Raw genomic sequence first — 22,139 nt, forward strand, 5'->3', positions numbered from 1 at the left:
TGAAAGCGTGGTGCGGGTGGGAAGAAAGAAAGTCAAATATTCTCATCAATAAGACAGAAGAGCTTTTATCCAGAGAAACTGTTTAAGGAAACCACTGTACTGATTGCTATTTTCACATTTACTAAAAAGATTTCTTTAGAAAATCCAAGTGTGATTTAAAACATTTACTCTTACAGATTCAAAAATTTTTATGTATGATTTTGCATGAGGTAGGGATAATATCATTTTTTTTTTGCAGGGGGATAACTAGGTGTTTCAGCATCATTTGGATCCAAGATTATTCATTCCCTAATGAATCGTCTTGGCATCCTGGACAAATAATCAACTGATCATAATAATTGCTAAGGTGTTTTTTAGAGAAAGGGTCTTGCTAGGCTGGCAGTGAACTTGTGATCCTCCTGCTTCAGCTTCCTGAACAGCTGAGATTATAGGCATGTACCAACATTCCCAGTGATGTTTTAATTCTTTTTAAAATGTTAAACAGATTTCAGCAGTAAAAACATCTAGTCCTGAGCATTTCTTTGTGGGAAGTGTTTTCATAACTAATTCAATCTTTTTTAACTTGTAGATCTATTTAGATTTTCTTTTTCTCCCAAATCTCTTTTTCAGTAGTTTGTGTCCTTCCAGGAATCTGTCCATTTAATTTAGCTTACCTAATTTTTTGGAATACAGTTGTTCATAATTTCCTACCACAACTTTGGTTTAAATTAACTTCTCAGGAATACAAAGAAGGCCCACATCATTTATTAAATTAGAAGCTTTACACATTATAAAACAGAAATAATCCTTATAGAAAAGGATGGTTAATTTAGGTTATGGTTAATATGGTCTTGTGTTATTTCTCACTTTGGACCTTTTTGTTGTCTTGTACAGAAACTCTTTTTATTCCATAGATTTCTTCTTCTGATGACTTTACTAGTCTGCTGGGTTATTTTTATTTTTAGTTCATTTTGGGGGGGAGTGGGTGGGGTGAGGGGGAGATAGGGTCTCACTATTTTGCATGGGCTAGTTTTTAACTTGTGGGTTCAAGTGCTCGTCCTGCTTCAGCCTTCCAAGTAGCTAGGACTATCAGTGTATGTCACTGTGCCCAGCTTGCTGGGTTATTTTAAATTCAGTTCTTGATTTCAGAGCATGGGTGAGTCTGAGTCTAGAAGAGTTAAAGTTAAGAAAACAGCTAACAAGTTGATAAACACTTGACAAAACTAGCAAGATGGCACCTAATCTTAAGCAAAATAACCTGGTAGAGGTAAATCTAAAATTCACTAAGGGTGAATTCAAAGAACAGCTCACTGAAATAAAACCAAATAATCCAGGATCCACCAACTGGGAGCAGTCTATGTTAATCCATAAATGACAAAAACATTAATGTTAATGACACCAACAACACATTTCATGTTTCAAAATTTTTCTCTATTAGGCTGTCTATGAAACTGATTTGTGACCTGAAAGCCAAATTGGATTTGTTATTTTCTACTTTCTCCTGTGTTTTAAAATATTTACTATCTAGAGAATTTTTCAAAAAATAGCACAATAAACATAAATTTGCCAACTGTCAACTTTTGCTTTTTCCCTTCATCTCTCTTTCTCTAATGTATATAATTTTTCTACCCAAACCCAGGAGAATAAGTTGTGGATTTCACAACTCTTCCCTTCCCTATGTCGGCATATGTCTCTTAACAAGGACATTCTCCTACATAACCATGATGCCATTATTACATTCATCAGTATTATCTAGCATACTACCTTTCTTCAAATTTTTATAGTTGTCTCAATAATATACTTTATAGTTATTTTTTCCTTTCTAAATTTAAGATCAAGCAGAGATCATGGAGTGCATTTAGCTTTCATGCTTAAACTCTTTTCATCTAAAACACTTCTTCTCTTTGCTCTTTTGTTGTTGTTTTGGTATGGTTTTTTAGGCCTTCATGATAAGAACATTTTAAAAGATTTCAGGACAGTTATTTTATAGAATCCAGTATTATGGGATCATGTGAATATCTTATTTGCCTGAATAAGATATAGGGATGTATTTTGTTAACCAAGGATTTAAAGCCATAATTTACAGCTGAATGCAACTGTTTAAATACCTGCAATCAAAATAAAATTGTCATTCCAGTGAATAGATGCATACCCTGGAAGAACAAAGCATACCTTGTACTGTGTCCTTCCCTGGGAGTCCAGGTTGCTGGGGGGCAGGGTGAAAGTTCTCCTGGAAAATGAGAAAATCCTATAAGGAAATTTACATAAGTATTCATTTAAACTGAAAGAATAAAAGTTCCACATAAAGCCCTTCAATCCTTGCAGTATAGGAACTCATAGGAGAAACAGTAAAACACACTAAGGTGGATGTTCCAAAGATGTTCTCTACCACATTGTGATAATAACAGTAAGAAACTGTATACGCTCATAAAGAATGAACCCCTAAATGACTTATATACCCATCCAATGCAGATATTAAGAGAATAAGAAAGGAAGACTTATAATGCAGAAAGTGAACTGTGATGGGGGAAGATTTTTTTAAAAGCAGAATAATAAGTATAGTAGATGAAACCATATTTAATATTTATGTGTATATGGGAATATTACAGATAAGTACAGCCTTTGATGATTGTTTGTGGTATATACAGAAAAGGGTTGGGACTATATATAACAAACAATTGGTGATTGTATCTGAACAACTGATGGTGAAGGAATACATTATTAACTTTATATGATTTCAAGTTTTTTTTTTTAACCAATGATCATGTATACATTTTATATCTAAAAAAAAAAAAAAAACAAATTAAAAAAAAACCAGGGATCCTGTAATCCCAGAGGCTCAGGAGGCTGACATAAGAGGATTGCAAGTTCAAAGCTAGCCTCAGCAACTTAGCGAGACCTTATCTCAAAATAAAAAATAAAAAGGGCCAGGGATGTGGCTCAGTGGTTAAGTGCCCCTGGGTTCAATCCCTGGTAGCAAACAAACATCAAACACCCACGGAAAAACCACACAAATTAAAGCATAGCTATGTGCTTAGGAATGTCTCTGTATCAAACTTTTATTTACTTACTATTCTAGTAAAGGATTTAGGAGTCTAAGCCTCAGATGTATCTAAACAAGGGAATGGTTTCTCATGATTTGTTTTGTCAGTTATGCTATTATAATCGTTGAAGATTGAGCAGAAACTTAACAAATGATGTCAGTGATACAATGAAGGTTTTGTTGCAAAAGACATGAAAAGTGGTAATTCTCAGTCATTTACATTACATTACATTTAAAGAGTTAAATTATAATTGTAAAAATATGTTCAACGTTCAGTTTCCTAATCCAGGGACCAGCAAACTACTGTATACAGACCAAATCTGGGCCATCTCTTATTTCGAAAATAAAGCTTATTGAAACATGGCTGAACCTGTTTGTTTACATACTGTCTGTGGCCACTTTCCTACAACAATAGAACTGAGGCAATGTGCCAGAGACTGCATGAGCTGCAAAGTTTTAAATATCTACCATCTTTATAGAAAAAGTTTGTCAACCCTTGTTAATCTATATATTTGATATAACTGAAAGGAAAACTGACAGTTATGTCCATGAGGCACTGGGTAGAATCAAGCTTTTTAAAAAATCATTGTGCTCTTCTGGAACATATATTAATTAATATATATACTTATACATTAATTATACATTAATTAATACATATTAATTAATATATAAGTTCACTGCTTCTAAGTTCACTACATTGCTACTTCAGAAAATTCAGATTTACTATATAAAAATTAAACATCTGGTCCTTTCAGTTGAAGTGCTGTGATTAACTACAGCACTAACTTTGACATGAAAAAATTTATTAACCAAAATCAAATCCTGATCTCAGTAAATCTGGTCTTAAAGAAATAAACACTCTTGGCCACTATAAAAATAAAGTTCAAAAAATGTTAGGAAGTGCAAACATCATTGTAAATTCTAGTGAGAAAGAAGGTCTAACAATCTTTAGCTATCCAGTTTTGGATTTCACACTCATCAATCAGGATTGCAAGATATGTAAGATTCACATCTTATTCTCAGGAGAGGTATGGTAGGAAAGTGGACACTACCAACTCCTTAAAAGAACTCCTGCTCGGGCTGGGATTGTGGCTCAGCGGTAGAGCTCTCGCCTAGCTCGTGCAAGGCCCTGAATTCAATCCTCAGCACCACATAAAAAATAAACAAACAAAAATAAAGGTATTGTGTACAACTGAAAAATAAATATTAAAAAAAAGAAGAGGAACTCCTGCTTCCAATGCCACCTATCTAGATACAGAATAAACCACTGTCTTAATGATTAAGGTTTCTGAAGCTATTGCTCATAGAATTTTAACTCTTCTCAGTTTGTGCAGTTCAAAAGTTTCACTGTACTTTTAGTCTCCTTTCTTCCTTAGTAAGCAGATTCCAGCTAGGTTTCTTTTTATTGCAAACAATAGAAACTTCAAGTACTTATGCCTACTGCCACAGAAAAACCAATTGCATTCTGACTTCATGTCAGTCATTATCTTTTTATTTTTACTTTCAAACTTGTCACTAAAGTAAAATAAACTTGTTAGTGAAGTCAATTTGTTATTGAATTAAAATATATATCCTGAAAAAGTGTATATATATATATATGTGTGTGTGTGTGTGTGTATGTATGTATATGTGTATGTATATATATATATATATATATATATATATATATATATATATATATATATATATATATATATAAATAAAGTACTTTTCTGGGAGACAAAGTCCTATTATTATTATATATTATTTTATATAAACTTTTCACTTATTTTTATATTATTTGAGTTTTGTTATCTATATTAAAGACTTTGAATTAATTTATCCTTTTTTTTTTTTTTTTTAATGGTGCCAGGGATTGAACCAAGGGGCACTTAAACCACTGAGCTGTATCCCCAGCCCTTTTTGTGAGACAGGGTCTCACAAAATTGCTTAGGTCCTCACTAATTTGCTGAGGCTGGCTTTGAACTTGTGATCCTCCTACCTCAGTCTCCAGAGAAGCTGGGATTATAGGCGTGTGCCACCACACCTGGATTAATTAATTCTTAACTTTTACTTGCTATTTTTCTCCAAATTACCTCTATCATACTCTTGGGTAAAATGGTTAATATCATAATGAATTTTTATTTCTTTTCCCCTTGGATTATAGTCTCATGTACATTCATAAGAATATTTAACATCAGTTGAGCATCTGTAATTCCACAGAAATCTGAAGAGCTCTAAAATCCAAAATTGTTTGAGCATCAATATGTTCTGTGCAAATACTTTAAAATCTAAAAACTCTAAAACCTGAAATACTTCTGGTTTCAAGCATTTTGGATAAGAGATACTATTTTTGTATCCCCCACAGTCAATTTCCTAAAAGCAGAGACACTGTCTTTCATCTTTATTTATTGCGTAAACTCAAGACGGCAGGAACAACTCAATTAATGCCGTTTCATATTTATTGGAGATTACTTACTTTTTTTGTAGTTCTCTTGGACACTCTGGGAACTTCAATTTGTCGAAGATTCTGTGAAACCTCTGCAATACTTTTATGTCTTATTAGTGCATTTTTCCTTTTAAAAATAGAAAGAAAGTCAAGATACAGTAGATAAAAGTACATATGGTTAAATTGGAATGGAATCAGAGTCTAAAATAAAACTTTACATGAATACAAGCCAGATATCTTGGGGTTGGACTAGAGTTTATTAAAAAAAAAAGTCAAACCTAGAATTTCCAAAAATAACCACTATATGTTCAACTAGTTAATAATAATAAAAAGCATCCAAGGAAACTTAAAAAGTGAAACTCTAAGCTTATTTCATAAAACGTTCCTAGTTCATGGAGACCTGATGTGAACAGTAAAAAAAAGGCCTTTAGGAACTACAAAATAAACACTATTTATTCCCCTAGGGGATAAAAATAGGCTCAGTTGACTGGTAGGAGCTCAGATAGTTGGCTTTTGTGATTCAGATATAAGAGTGACTATAATTCAATATATCATAGGGACAAAAACTAGACTATGGTTTAAATATACCCTTTGAACTGTAACAGTGTAAGTAGTTTCTTTGGAGTTCCTACCTTCTCTTCTTGGCTGATCTGGTACGGAGCTCCTCCAGTTGGTCAGATTCAGTGCCACCAGACACCGATTGGTGAGTACTGGATGAGAGAGGCATGGAAAGAAGTGGTGATTTGCTCTCTTGTGTCATGGAGTCATCACTGAAAAAATCTGTAGGAAGGACACTAGCCAACTTCTGAGGAATCAGAAACCCGAGGCTGTTGTAAAGATTTCCAAGTATCTTTGGGATGGAGTCGACATACCTGTGGAGGAGACTGGTTAAATACAGAACAGAAACTACCATCTCATTCCCTCTATTCACTCCTTTATCCGACATGAGAAATAGTACTTATAGTTGCATAACAGATAATACTCTGTGTAGTTCTTGGTAAAACAATTTAAGTTAAGTTGGTAGCCATCAAACTTACAATCTCAAAATCTCCTCCAGAAACTTGGCTAGGTAAGCTGGATCTTCAGTCACACACACCATGCGCAGCAAATTTGTCACCTGATGAAGAATTTAGAAAATGACCATATGCCCTCTGTGGGGCAGCTGAAAATACTAGGACATAACTATACACTTGCCTCCTCCACTACTTGGTCCATTTCATCTGCACTTTCCAGTATCAAAGGGCACTGCAGACACATTTCCAGATGAAGAAATACCTGAAGCTGACACCTTGGGAGAAAAAACACTCAGTCATATCTACTTTTCATGCCACTTAACTGAAAAACTCCCTTCTTTAAGTACAGATCTATTTATGTAAGAAATGACTAGTAAGAAGCTGGGTATGGAGCATACGCCTGTAATCCCAGCAACTTCAGAGGCTGAGGCAGGAGGATTGCTAGTTCAAGGCCAGCCTCAGCAACTTAGTGAGAGCCTGTCTAGAAAATAAAAAGGGCTGGGGATGTTACTCAGTGGTAGAGCACCCCTGGGTTCAATACCTAGTACCAATAAATAAATAAATAGCCTCTGCTTTCTGCAAATACTGATTTGCTAATTAGGTAAATAGGTGATTCATACTACACATAAAAATATCACAAAGAATCAGCTACAAAAGTACCTTCAATTCCAGCACCACATATACACACAAAAATAGCACTTTCAAGCAACTGGCAGTTTTAAAGTGATTGAAGCAAATCTTGAGAATTCTGTTTTGGAGCAATGGCAAAATAAATAAATAAATAAATAGATAGATAGATAAGATAGTTACTTACTCTCTGACTTTGTTCTCTTTATCCAGTTTTTTCCCTGCATTTTGTCGGAGACTTTTACTTGTTTTTAAGAGGTTACTTTTTACATGATTCAGACAGTTCACCTAAAAATACAAAATCATTATATAGAAGAATACTAAGTTTCTGTGGTATATATACATAATGGAATATTACTTAGCTTTAAAGAAGAATGAAATATGGCAACCGGAGAATATTGTGCTAAGCAAAATAAGCCAATCCCAAAGAACCGAAGGCTGAATGTTTTCTCTTACATGCGGACACTAATTCACAATTGGGGAAAGGGAAAATAGAGTTATTTTGGACTAGACAGAGGGGAGTCCAGGGAGGGGAGGGTGCTTGGGTTGGGGGTAGGAATGATAGTAGAATTAATCAGACATTATTACCCTACGTGCTTATTTGATTACATAACCTGTGTAACTCTATATCATATACAACCAGATGAATGAGAAGTTATACTCCATTTATGTATGATGTATCAAAATGCATTCTGTTGTCATGTGCAACTAATTAGAACAAATAAAAATATATTTTAAAAAAGAATACTAAGCTTCTTATCATTATTTATAATTTCTTATAAAATGCCCAAATGAGGGAAATATATTCCCATTACAAATTTTCTTCCTTTCATTTGCATGAAAAGTAGTGAATGAACATCTTCTTTTACTTGGTCAAAAAGTATTTGCAAGCAATTGAGCATGGATACATCAAGCCCACAGACTTGAAAGTAGTGATGGAGAAGCCTAAGTGTCATAAATAACTCCTGTTCACTTTAGAGAAGGAGTCCTGCTTTTGCCACAAAGCACAAATAAAAATAATAATATGCCCTAAAATGGTGATTTTTAATACTTCTAGTCATAAGCATTAAGGAAGCTTTTTAAACTATAGATGGCCAAGTCCCAATTCTAGAGATCTGGAGTTAATATATTAGTCTGGAGGGAGCCAGGCATTAGCGTACGCACGCACGCACGCACACACGCACACGCACACACACACACACGCACACACACAAAACCCAAACAAATAAAAAAACCCCAAACCCAAAATGTTCTTGGTGCAGCAGAGGTTAAAACCACTGACTTAATTCATATAGTCAAGATGCAGCTCAAATGAGTAAAGAGCTTTTTCATTAGGAGGAAATGGACATGACCCATTTCTTTAATTTCCACCTTATCAGTTCTTCATGTCCATCTTCCAAACTCTAGAACTGTACTCACTTCTCTTTTTTGAATCATGTACAGTAAAATGGAAATCTCCAAAGATACGTGAATCAAACCCATCAACAATTAACCAAAGGCATTATCGAAAATTTCTTACTTCTAATTCCTTAGTTCCTTTGGATTTTAGAAACATTTTAATGGTTGAGATCATGTTCCGAGCACATGAATATAACATGCTTTCTTCTGTGGCCACAGTCTTTTGGTAATTCTCACGTATGTAAGATAGCAGCTCTTCCTCGGTTTTAAAATCTGTGAAAAAAAGTAAAATTGACCATCACATTTGGCTCATGTCATTGTATAATTTAAGCTAGTGGTTGTCAACTCAGAGGGATTTTTGTCTTCCCACAGGACTTCAGACTATGTCTGGATTGTCTCCACTGGGGGAGGTAGTGGGTTACTAGTGTCTGGTATATAGAGGCCAGAGATGTTATTGAGTCTCCTACTGTGCACAGGACAGGCCTCACAACAAAGGACTATCCAGCTCAAAGTATCAATAGTATTAAGATTGAGAAAATAGAGATTAAAAAATAAAAATAAATAAATAAACTTTGAGCAATAATTATTGCATGATATCACCTTTGAGTTACTAATGCCTTATTCTTTCTCTTTAAATTTAAATCCCCTTTTTTTCGGGGGGGAGGGTCCTGGGGATTTAACTCAGGGATACTTTACCACTGAGCTATACTTCCATTCCTTTTTATTTTTTATTTTGAGACAGGGTCTCATTAAGTTAAGATGGGCTTCTAACTTTCAGATCCTCCTGTCTTAGCTTCCCAAGTCGCTAGGATTACAGCCTTGGACCCTTGGACCCAACTAAATCATTCTTATCTTGGTATTGTCTAGAATTTTATTTGACTTTTCTTTCTTTTTATATATACATACAGAAAGTAATTAATCTTCTCAAATCAAACACACATATTAAAAAATGTAAGGCTAGGAAAAAACCAAAACTCTTTGTTCATAAATGACATGATTATCTATGTAGGAAATCTGAAACAATCAAGAAAATTCCTTGAATTAACAAGGGATTACAACAAAGCTGCACAATGTAAGGATAATATGTAAAAGTTCATCACTTTCCTGTATATCAATGATGTATAAGACATACAATTAAAAATGCATGTTTAATTAACAATCACATTTATATTAGCACCCTCAAAAAATGAAGTACTCAGGAAGTAAGCTGAACAAAATACAGATAAGATCTATTTGAGGAAAGCTACAAAGCTCTCTGAAAAAAATCGAAGAACTAAATAAATGGAGTAGTATTCCATGTTCATTAATATAGAAAGACTCCATATTGTCAAGATGTAAACTCTTGCTGGGCATTATGGAATACACCTATAATCCTAGCATCTTGGGACATTGAGGCAGGAGAATCACAAAAATCGAGACCAGCCCCAGTAACTTAGTGAGATCCTGTCTCAAAATAAAAATTAAAACTGGCTGGGGATGTAGCTCATGACAAAATATACCTGGGTTCAATCCCTAGTATTAAAAAAAAAAAAAAAAAAAATCAATTTGTCCCAACCTGACCTATATATTTAATGCAAACTCAATCAAGATCCCAGTAAGTTGTTCTGTGAATATTGACAAACTGATTTTAAAACTTATACAGAGAAGCAGAAACAAAATTACCAAAGAATGGCAAATAGTCAAACATTGGTAAACTTGATTATAATGGATATGTGTAAAACCAGGTACTTAACAATTAGATAATACACATTATTTTCAAGTACACATGGAATATTAACAAGTACACATGGAATATTAACAAAACCTGACCACATATTAGACCAGAGTTTTAGCAAATATTAATCAATAACTTACAGACAACATTGTAACACTGTATAAGCACAATCTAAAAATATTAAGAATAAAATAAGATATTCCCTTACTTTAGGAGTGTTAGAAGAATCAGTAAAAGTCAAAAACAGCATTCTCATGTATAATGCAGCTAAATTTATACTTTTAGAAAAAAATGATATAAGCTTATAAATTTATTAAAAAAAGTTCAAAAACCATTAATTAGCTAAGTATTCAACACAAGAAGTAATACAAGACAATAAGCCCCCAAAATAAGAGAGCAGATAATAATAAACATAAGAATAGAAACGAATTAAATAGAAAACAAGCCAGGTGGTGGTGGGTGCCTGTAGTTCCAGTTACTCAGGGAGGCTGAGACAGAAGGATCTTTTAAACCAAGGAGTTTGCGGACAACCTGAGCAACACAGTAAGACACTGGCTCAAAACCAACAAACAAAGATACCCCTACAACAGGTGCTGGGGTTATAGCTCAGTGGCAGAGAATTTGCCTCGCACACGTGAGGCACTGGATTCAATCCTCAACACCACATAAACATAAATAAAGGTATTGTGTCCATATTTTTAAAAAAATCTTAAAAAAAATACCCACAACAATAAAACACAAGGAAACAATAGCATCCAACAGAGACAAAAGATATATTTTATATATAAAAAGAAAGAAAAGCCAAATAAAATTCTAGAGAAATCAATACCAAGATAAGAATAATTTAGCTGGGTCCAAGGGTCCAAGGCTATAATCCCAGTGACTTGGAAAACTAAGATAGGAGGATCTGAAAGTTACAAGCCTATCTTAACAACTTAATGAGACCCTGTCTCAAAAAATCAAAAGGGATGGGAGGGAGTATAGCTTAGTGATAAAGTATCCCTGAGTTCAATCCCCAGGACCAAAAACAAAAGTGATTTAAATTTAAAGAGAGAGAAAGAATAAGGGATTAGTAACTCAAAGGTGATGTCATGCAATAATCATTGCTCAAAGTTTATAAGCTATAGTCATAATCAACACCTCTAGGACTGGCATCATTGCTGTGAGTTAAGAATGTACCCTGGGAATAGGAAACAAATAATTTCATCTATTTAATAAAAAAGAAGGAAAAAATAGAAAAATAAAAGCTACTGGATTAAATTCTTTTGCTCACTTTCAAAGACTGCAATACCTAGGCTTGGGTTACTCATGGACCCCTTCCATTTTCCTTTATCCACAAATGTAAAACTTCTTTAACTACGTGTCATATAGCCAAGACATATACCTTCTTTGAGACTTTGCTGGTGCTAATACCCCATCCCAGAATGTTCTTCTTTTACTTTCTGCTTTCTAATCTCTGCTCACTCTTGAAGTCTAGCCTGGTTCCAGGGGTGCCTTAGAAGCCTCTTTATCCTGTTCCAGCCCTGACCTCCCTTTCTCAACTACTAGCGTAGTCTTTACTTTTCAAATGGGCAAGTGTTTTCTGTTTTAGATGCTTTGCTCTTATATATTAACTTCATTAGTTCATTCATATATATTATACATGTTAATATATATTAGCTTATTAATGTATTAATTTTATCTCTATAGTTAAACCATAAATCTAAGAATATGACATGATCTTATTAATTATATATTCACCAAAATATAATTTTTGTATGCAGCACATATTCAAGAAATAAAGGGCTGGAGCTGTAGCTTAGTGGCAGAGCACTTGCCTACAATGTGTGGAGGCACTGGTTTGATCCTATGCACCACATAAAAATAAACTAATAAAGATATTGTGTGTCCTTCTACAACTAAACAACAACAACAACAAACAACAATAAAAATGAAGAGATAGGATTTAAAGCATATTTGAAAAATATGAGGGGTGTAATAGAGCAAACATAGATACAAAAATGCTGTAGAACGGAGGAATACCTTTAGGTTTAGAACTTCTTAATGTTCTTCCTTTGTCTTCCAGTTTATCTGTTGTTCTTCCACTGGCTATCTTTTGGACCCCCTTCTCTCCAGCCACATCTGGACTGCCATCTGGATGTAACTTCTGAGCCTTTACATTCAGCCTTGCAACGTTCAACATCTTCAGGGAACGGCACATGGTATTCATCTTCTGTCTCACTGGAGTGCGGGGAACACCACCTACCACAAGGGCAGCACAGCAGGAAAAGTCAGCTCACTTTCACTTCTGTGCAGTCAGACTGCTGTGAAAGAACACTGAAGTGCAGCATCTCCCTTCAGAATGATCTAAATTTGTTAGTTCCTGTATGTCTTTCTACCCATAACAAAAGGCAGAAAGAGAATCCTTTTTTAGTTCAAATTCAGGAGCTAAACATTTTGATGATTTTGACATAAAACAAACACATTCATTTTGGTGTTACTCAACGGCCATAGGGTGGTGATGAAACTTCTTTTTTCTACCAAACTCATCTAAAAGGCAATTTAGAATGCACACGGAGAGGCAGTTTTCTTGCTCTTTAACACAGTAACTCTTTTTTGCAAACTTCTGCAAAGGTAATCACTCAAAACATAGTAATTACTACAAAGGTAATTACTCAAAAATTACCCACATGATGTATACTGTAGTATTATTTATAATAATAAAAGCAACAATCTAAGCATTAATTTTGTGAATTTTATTAAGCAATGAGGTAGAATAATAAATAAAAAGGCAAAGTAGGCTGTACAAGCAGAATAAAAAATTATATTTAAATCTGTTATAACTAAAGATGAAGATAGTTTATTATTCATTAGGAAGCTAGGATTGTAATTTTTATCACTATTGGACTAATATTAATATTTGCAAATTTGAAATATATGAATTTGTCATTTATTTAGTTACCATTTGAACCTCAATTCAAGGAATGTTAATCTTTTAAATGTACATCTTAAGAAAAGATTGGCCTTTAAAGAGAAAAGAGACTTCCTTAAGAAATAGCCTTTCTATGGGCTTACGTTTCTTTTTGCTGTCTTCTTGATTAGCTACAGTAGACTCTTCACGAGATTTTCTCTGGTAGTGCTCGGAGAGGCAACGTGTTAATTCACTCTCAGTTTTAGAAAACTCTTCCTTATTAGCTGAGGTAGCTTGTAGTAACCTGCAAAGTCAAGATGTCTAGTATAAAACCAAAGTTCCAATTTATTCAGATTGAACTGCAGATTGAACCCAGGGCTTTACATACAGTAGACAAACACTCTAACACTGAGCTACATCAACCCAGCTCTCTTAGGGCGTCAATACGTTGCCCAGGCTGGCCTTGAACTTGAGATCTTCCTGCCTCAGCCTCCTGAGCAGCAGGGATTAGAGACATATGTCAATGTCTAGTAGGATTCTTGATGAATTAGGATACATGTCTAATTATAACTATTTCCCTTTGGGCTTCCATAGTTACTTTTTACTCAGTTTCCATACATTAATAAAGTACAAGATGATGTTAAGACAGAATAATTAGTACTGCAACCACTTCTGAATAATTCTTTCATATTGTGAAAAAATAATGTGAGGTGGGGGACTATGGATCAGTAGTAGGGCACTTGTTTGGCATGCAAGAAGCCCTGAGTTTGTTCCCTAGTACAGCAAAAAAACCCCAACCAAACCACAAAAAAACAACCAATATGGAGATGATGAGAAGGGGAGATAGTGGAGCTGGATGGTTAGTTACTAAGTGCGTTTCTATCTAAAGATCAATCACTAATGAAATTATGAAAACAGTACAACATTTAAGTACATATTATTTGAATTTTATCATCATCCATTATTTGATATCATGTGATTAAAGAGTGGAAGAAAGTTATGGTAACATTTGTTGAACAGATGTTGCAGATTAGATATGTGCAAGGCTACCAGCTTCACACATGAAACTGATCTACAAGCAGATGAATTCTTATTTTCTGTGCTGGTGTGTCCTCTCACTGGGGAAGGTTTGTCTTTCTTTTTGTTGTTAATTTTTAAAAACATACAAACCTTTCAATCAGAAAAGTTTAGCATGCAATATAAACAGAATATGTACCTCCCACTAAAATTAAATACTTGTTCATAGTTTATTTATTTATTGTGGTACTGGGGATTGAACCCAGCACCTTTTGTATGCTAAGCAAGTGCTCTATCACTGAGCCACACTCCTAGCCTACGTGTATCTTATTTAGAAATACACATATATAACAAAACTAACACAAATTGGTAGTTAATACGTTATCAATTTTGCACTATCACATAATATCACCCTCTTGTAATTGTTTTCAGTTTTCTGTGTACATATAAATAGCTCCAGTTTATTTTTACTAATCTCTAATATTCTACCATATGACTATATTGTGTTTTACTTAATCATTTTCCTTCTGAGGGTCAACTTGTTCTTTCCACTTTTTCACTATTTCTGATTAACAATGAATATTTAAGCATAGTCCTTGTGTCTGTATAAGAATTTATTAGATGGCTTTAAGTGGAATTTCTGTATAGCAAGAGCATGTAAACTGTGGCTTACAAAGAATTTCCAAATTATTCTTTTAAAATGGCTCTAACCATTTATATTTCCATCACCTACAGTTTACATTTTCCTTGCTATTTTCAGATTTATTAATTTCTAACAATCTAATGAATACAAAATAGAATCATTTTTGTTTTTTTTCTGCATCCATAATATATGGGGGCATTTTTTAATATTTAATTTGACAATTTATTTTTTTTCTTTTTATGGAATTGGGGTCAATCCTAAGGCCTTATATGTAGGCAAATGCTCTACCACTGAGCTACATCCCCAGACCCCTTTAAAAGTTTATACTTTAAAAAAAATGTTTTGTTGTTGTAGATGGACAGTATGCCTTTATTATTATTATTATTTTTTTTAATGCGGTGTTAAGGATTGAACCCAGTGCCTCACACATGCTAGGCAAACAGTGTGCCACTGAGCCATAACCCTAGCCCAAATTTTTACATTTTGGGGACAGGATCTTGCTAAGTTGCCCAGGCTGACCTTAAACTTGCAATCCTTCTGCCCCAGAGACTTGAGCAGATGGAATTACAGGTATGTGCCACCATGCCCACTGACAAATTTCTGTAATTGGAAATTTTTAAAGCCGGTATGCAGATAACTAAGAGTTAATTTTATTAATCAATGCCCAGAAAATAAGAAAGTTTTACCAAAATGACTCCATCAAGTTTGAACTGGCACCACTGATGTTAGAGAAAGGAAACCACTTTTCTACAACAGCTGGACTCCAGGGAATGGTGCGGCCAAGCTCCTGCTGGGCCCACTCAGGAACAGGGGGAGCTGTAGGAACAAAGGCACAAGTGAGAGAGGAACGCAGGAGTTAGAACCAAAGCAGAGAAGCCAATCATTTGATCTTCCCCTGGAATGACTGTCTCCCTCCAAAAGACAAAAAGCAGAATCATTAACATTCTTCATCTGCACCACTAACTCCTACAGTCCTACGTTGTCTATGAACAATACACAAACACAATTAAATTTTTTGTTCTTATCACGGGCACCAAATCCCTCCATCTTATTTCTAAACTGTTCCTCTAAATAGGAAAATATGCTGGGTTTTTTTTTTTTTATTCTTAAAAATGTACATCTTGGGGGCTGGGGTTGTGGCTCAGCGATAGAGTGCTCATCTTGCACGGGCAAGGTGCTGGGTTCAATCCTTAGCACAACATAAACATAATTAAATAAAATAAAGATACTGTGTCCAACTACAACTAAAAAAAAATTTTTTTAAATGTACACCTTAAAAGTGGCTTTAGTCCCCAAGAAAGGATAACAGATTGAGTTGGTGTAGTGTATTCTTGGTTATCAAAAAATACTCATGTAGCTTTGGGATTTTGAAATGGTGAATATTCATGATGTATGGAAAAGCATGCTACACACCACAATCTCAATCACTCAAAATGGGATATTGTGTATATATGCACACAACCTAGAGGGACACGTCCAACTAAGCTTCTTGTGACTGGATGATTTTGTTCTTTGCTTGTGTTTTTATTTTTCCTGTAAAGTACAATTTACTTTTAAAAAATATTTTTTTTTTTTTAAAAGTGGCTTTAGTAAAAAATAAATAACAGTAACATAAAAGCAGAATAAAACTGCAGAATGTAACAAATATGTTGCATCTAGTAGGTAAGTTTAAAATAGTAAGCTGTGAGTTGTGGCACTGCCTTGTGGGTATGTAAGAAATGGGTCTCTTAGGGTAAGCCTGATGGGCAAGTGGTGATTGGGTGAAACTAACAGAAACTTCAGTAAACTCAGTAATTCTGAGAGGCCTTTCTAAGACCCCAAAAGAAATGCTGTATGTTCAGGAAGTCTATTGTGTTTCTTTTGGTGTGTGTGTGTATACTAGGGATTGAACCCAGGGGCACTCAATGAATTATATCCTCAGCCCTTTTAAGTTTTTGTTTGAGTCAGGGCAACTTGTTAAGTTGCCCAGGCTGGCCTTAAACTTATGATCCTCCTGCCATAGCCGCCTGAGTCACTGGGATTACAGGGATGCATCACCAGGTCCTGTTTACATTGATGAAGTCTCAGGAAAAAATAAAATCAAAATATTTAAAAAGTATTTAGACTCATACTGAGACTGCTTCAGTGAGAGTATGAAGAGATAAATAAAACACAATGCTAACTCTGAAAGGAGTTCCCAGTGTCAAAAGGGTAGATTTACCCTTGAGTCATGTCATAAAGATGGGTGAGAAAAGGAAGGTCTTCAGGAGAATATGATGCTTGGACTAGATCCTGAGGCATGAGGAGGACCTCTCTGGGACTGAGTGTGGTGGGGAGACTACACACTAAGTCAGCATGCTGATTTACACCCTCAAAGAAACTGGGTCAGGCTAGAGCATGGAGTACCGGTAAATAATCCAATTCTTTTTACTGCATTCCAAAAGAGAGTTTTATGACCTGCTTCTAAGACTTTATAAATAATTAAAGTGCAGTCTGTTCTATAACAATACAAATTTTCTAAAATAAAATAGCCTACACATGATCAGCAAATAAGGTAATGACATCAGTAGAAAATATTACATAATTTTGGTTGATATTTGATATGCTGATACAAGGTGCAGCAGCTGAATTTGAAGTGGCCCAACATAACTAAATACAACCAGCCAGGGGAACACAGCACCACACACCAAGTTCTTTGAACCTATACCCTTTTCCTTGCCTGTCTGGCTGGCCACCAGCTCTTTCTTAAACTGCTCACTCAGCAGTTCTCTGTTTTTATCATTCACCCTCATCTCCACAGTTCCACAGACTCCACTGGCCTTCCCTCTCTTCCATCACATCATCTTCATCTTTCTTTTAAAAGGATAAAGTACATATACTATGGAGTTTACTTACAAAAATTTAATGTCTCTTTTTATTTAAACTAAAATTTTTATTAGGATTGCTATTACTTTTCATTACTACCAAAGATTTTGAGAAGCCTGTCCTAATCGTAGCTTTCCTAAAACTATTAGTTTTAGAATACGATTTGTAAAAAAAATTTTAAACAATAAACCTCACACCACATCATGGCAATTGATGCCTGAATTGCATTTGCTGTGTCACATATTCAGACAAGGACAGTAAAGGTCTATGAGAAAAGGATTGAGAGCTGGGAGTGGTGGTGCAAGTCTGTAATCCCAGTGACTGGGGAGGCTGAGGCAAGAGAATCACAAGTTCAAAGCTAGCCTAAGCAATTTAGCAAGGCCTTAAGCAACTAAGCGAGATCATCTCTCAAAATTAAAAAATAAAAAGGGCTTGGGGAACCTTTGGGTTCAATCCTCAGTACCAAAAAAGAAAGAAAGGAAATGACTGAGGCTGTAGCCCAGGAATATAGTGCTTGTCTAACATGAGACCCTAGATTCCAATCTCAGTTTTCCCTTGCAAAAAACAAACAAAAAAAGGTGTTAAGGTCTATGAAAATGAAAAGACACAAATATCTCCAATCAGTACATTTGCTCGAAAAATCCTTAGATTTCTACAGACCGTGGATCCTTTAGCCTTTTCTCTGTGCCTCTGTTATAGTCTCCTTCCTCCTTAAACTGCCTGATTTCACAGACGGTCGCCATAATCCCTTCTGTTCACACTTCAGAATCCATTGCCCCTTCTCTAGTTTCACTATCCTCATTTGGCAAAACCCTGACTCTGGTGAACATACTTCTCTGTCTACTCTGTAACTGTCCCCAGTAGGTGAGTGTGGCTGAAGACAAACAAGCATGCAGAGGGATCTCATACTCATGAGATCTAAGGCGACCTTATTAATTTCCTACCCTCACTCTCCACCTGTGACTTCCTACTCCTCCCCTCTCCTCAACTGCCAACACTTTCTTAAACCTTGATTTTCACAGTTGATGACTCTGCTTCCTAGTCCACTGAAAAAACCGATGCACTCAGAAGAGAACCCCAACACTTCCCACCACATCTACTCACCTCCCAGCATACCAGAAGCAGGATCTTCAAATGAATTATGAATCTGATTCAATACATCATCCATAATCTCTGAGAAAAGGGAAGCTGTATCCTGGTGGCCTCCAGCCACAGCTGTTTGGAGAAAATGTCTTTGAAATTCAGCCTCCTTGATGCTGAACACAGTGAGAACTGTAGCATTGGCAGACAGAGGTGAAATAATTCCAGTGATAGGGGGCCAACCTTCACCAGGGTCCACATTGGCAACCTACAAAATAGTTCTGATTAGTTGAGAATATTGTTATCAGTATGCCTAAGGAATTTAGTTTAGTAAAAGTCAGCGTAATGGTTGGCTATTAGAGGCAGAGAAATTATTAATCATGTAGTCCTAAAGTTTCAATTTACAAGTAAACTTAACCTTGCCAGGAAACATTTACTAAACATTTATCATGTACTCACGGAATTCTCAAAACTGCTCTGAGGGGAAAAAAGTATTATTCCCATTTTATTTTTTTGGTATTGAGGATTGAACCCAGGGGCACTTAACCACTGAGCCACATCCCCAGCCCTTTTTTATATTTTATTTAGAGATAGGGTCTTCCCAAGTTGCTTAGGGCCTCATTAAGTTGCTGAGGCTGGCCTTTGAACTAGCAATCCTCCTGCCTCAGCCTCCTAAACTGTTGGGATTTCAGGCATGTGCCACCACACCTGGCTCCCATTTTATTTCATTATCCTCATTTTACAGAGGAGGTATTATGGCTGAAGAAGAAGAAACCTCAAGGTCCCCTCTCAGTATGGGGAGAAGCCAGGCACATCAGACTTCAAAGTCCTCGCACCTAACCTGAGATGGTACTACCACATAAACGATTTATCCAGAACATGCAGTGGACAGGAGAGCTGAAAACTAATCCAGGCCACCTGACTCCTGAACCCAGAGCTCACACAACTAGAATAGCACCAATTCAGTGACTACCTCGTTCTGCTCTAGGATGTTTCCTAACCGACCAAGTACCTGCCCCAACACTACTTTACTCAAAACTATCATTTTAGAATAAGATTTTGAAAAAAATTTTTAAGCAAAAGAAACTTCACATCAGACTATAGCATCAATGTGCCTCCAGGGATTATGAGGCAAAGAGAAATATAGGGGATTTGCTGGTAGTTTAAAAAAATCCATGACTTTAAAAAAAAAAAAAAATCCATGACTTGTAATGAATACGTAACAGAACATTTAAAAACTAATAAGAAATCACCCATCACTTCATATTCTAATTCAACCATTCAATTTGGTCAACCACCTTTTTTTCCTATGTGAATTTGAGATACTTTACTTAATTGGATTCAAGGTACATAGAATTTTATAAACGGTTCACTAATGAACATTGTTGTCATAATGCTACTACAGTGCAGAAAATATTATTTGCAAAAACATAACCAGTTTTACTGATACTGTCTTATGGAGAGAGATTATTGACATTTTATAAATATACTTGTTGCACATTACTGTGTTATTAGACAAGATTTACTTAGCAAATGGAGGACACCTACCAGATGTAACTCCTCAGCAGTCAGCCTGCTTACCAGCTGCTGAAATAACTGCCTTTGAGTTGACATGTTCTCTTCTGGACCTTGTAGCATCCAGCTGTCGGTGTCCAGAGTGCCACTCACTGGGACAGACCAATGAGCTACCGATCCTTTTAAAAAAATTCTGACTGGTTTCTGAAAACGTCTCTGATTCACGGCCAAGGGCTCTAGGGTGACTGTCCATGTTTCTTGAATCTCTTTGCCTATTAGAAATAAAGACTATTAAAATCTAATGTAAGAAATAGTTATTAAAAAGAAACTTAATACTACGAAAAAACAATTCAGATTTCCAATTAAGGGACTAGTATTGTCACTTAGTTCACACGTCAACAGACTATCATAGGCAAGTTCATTTAGCTCTCTGTAAGAAATCTATATAAAGGTGAGACATGATGTCAGAACTTCTCACTAATTAAGGCTTAGAAATATACATTCAAGTAATACTACTTAGAAAAAAGACACTTTCTTAAACCCATAAAATATAGTGCAGCATATTTCATGATATTAAATTCTAAAGACCAAATGATAAAATTACTTAAACAAAAGTACTCTTGGAAATTAAATAAATTGCACATAATGTACAACATAGTTTAATGTATATATCTCCACGCAGTACTACTTCTGTAGAGATAATATATTTAGAATTGAGACTCACCATATAGCAAATCATATGGTGAAACAAATGTATGAAGATTCCAACATACTGGCCTTTCTTGGTAGCAAGCATAATTTTAGGGTTCTACAGGCTAATTTACTTCTTCTCTTGGCCAATCATTGTCTCCTTATTGTCTTCATCAATCTCTTCTATGAGGCAATGAAATCTTAACACCCATGTGCTTGGACACCTGAACAATACCCATCTTTGGGAATAACTAGGAAACTTTAAAATCGTTCACTTGTTCTTTTTATAAATGAGTCAACAGTTGTTATTATACTAGAATTTGATCCTTTCATGTGGTATTTTTTATTTTGCTTATACATTTTTAATTCTTTCAATTATAAGCACCAAGTGCCCAGGCTGCGACACAATGAATGTAACTAAGATTTAAAAACAAAACAAAACAAAAAACAAAAAACCACATACCAACCAAAAACAAAAAAAACTCCAAAATATTATTTGCTTACCTTTAACAGGAAGAAATAATGTTCCTTCTGTCCGTGGAAATGAGGCTTCATACTCAGAAGAATTATAAAGCAAACAATTTAAAGTGGCATCAGTTGGCAGAGTTGAAATCCATGGGGAAAGGTGAGGTTCACTTGACATCTTTCTTTCAACACTGGTCATTGTTTCCCGGGATTTAGTAAAACCCCAGCTGAAAGTTTCAGATGGCAAGATGGTGCCTCCTGCACAGTAGAGCAGTTCACAAATTGTCCAGTACCCAACATGGTCTGGGGATTCCCACAACTAACATTAAAATGACAAAGAAGCTCAGGTTAGTGTAAATTAGGCACTCAGGAATAAAGTTAAAATCAAGAGTAAATAAAGTTGATACCAACATTAAAAGATCAAATTATACCATTAATATATTTAATAAAGCTAAAATCAGAATTAAATAATATTGATGCCAACATTAAAGGAGCAAATTTCATCATTAATATATTTGTTGAACTAAACAAAAATATTGGCCAATATCCTTTGTAAGCCCAAGAACATAATTACTACATAATATGCTTTTAAGAAAGCATTCATTTAGTGAAAATAGACTTTATATTTTCTGTCAATGATGCAAATCACTGGGTATAAATCACAAGATTTACAAAATATTAGAGTCAGAAGGAATACAAAACCATACACTAATAAAAATAATTCTGTCTTATACAACATAATACAGCAATGACCAGGTGCCATGGGAGGAGGCAGGAGCACCTCCCCTAGATG

The 22,139-nt window shown here is 35.2% G+C and overlaps 1 protein-coding gene across 1 annotated transcript in view; it reads right to left on the reverse strand.

Moving 5' to 3' along the window:
- Ticrr (TOPBP1 interacting checkpoint and replication regulator) overlaps window positions 1-22,139 on the reverse strand; it is a 41,264-nt gene that overhangs the window by 14,261 nt on the left and 4,864 nt on the right. Inside the window, exons 2-14 of the mRNA XM_071607418.1 lie at window positions 21,386-21,665; window positions 20,225-20,463; window positions 18,701-18,944; window positions 15,439-15,568; window positions 13,257-13,396; window positions 12,225-12,443; window positions 8,610-8,761; window positions 7,278-7,378; window positions 6,645-6,738; window positions 6,488-6,567; window positions 6,083-6,322; window positions 5,481-5,577; window positions 2,152-2,209 (exon numbers count right to left, since the gene is read on the reverse strand). Of these exons, the coding sequence (XP_071463519.1) occupies window positions 2,152-2,209; window positions 5,481-5,577; window positions 6,083-6,322; window positions 6,488-6,567; window positions 6,645-6,738; window positions 7,278-7,378; window positions 8,610-8,761; window positions 12,225-12,443; window positions 13,257-13,396; window positions 15,439-15,568; window positions 18,701-18,944; window positions 20,225-20,463; window positions 21,386-21,665 (2,074 nt within the window). The remainder of the gene's footprint in view (window positions 1-2,151; window positions 2,210-5,480; window positions 5,578-6,082; window positions 6,323-6,487; window positions 6,568-6,644; window positions 6,739-7,277; window positions 7,379-8,609; window positions 8,762-12,224; window positions 12,444-13,256; window positions 13,397-15,438; window positions 15,569-18,700; window positions 18,945-20,224; window positions 20,464-21,385; window positions 21,666-22,139) is intronic.

This window comes from Marmota flaviventris, chromosome 2, assembly GCF_047511675.1.
Source record: "Marmota flaviventris isolate mMarFla1 chromosome 2, mMarFla1.hap1, whole genome shotgun sequence".
Taxonomy (NCBI): Eukaryota; Metazoa; Chordata; class Mammalia; order Rodentia; family Sciuridae; genus Marmota; species Marmota flaviventris.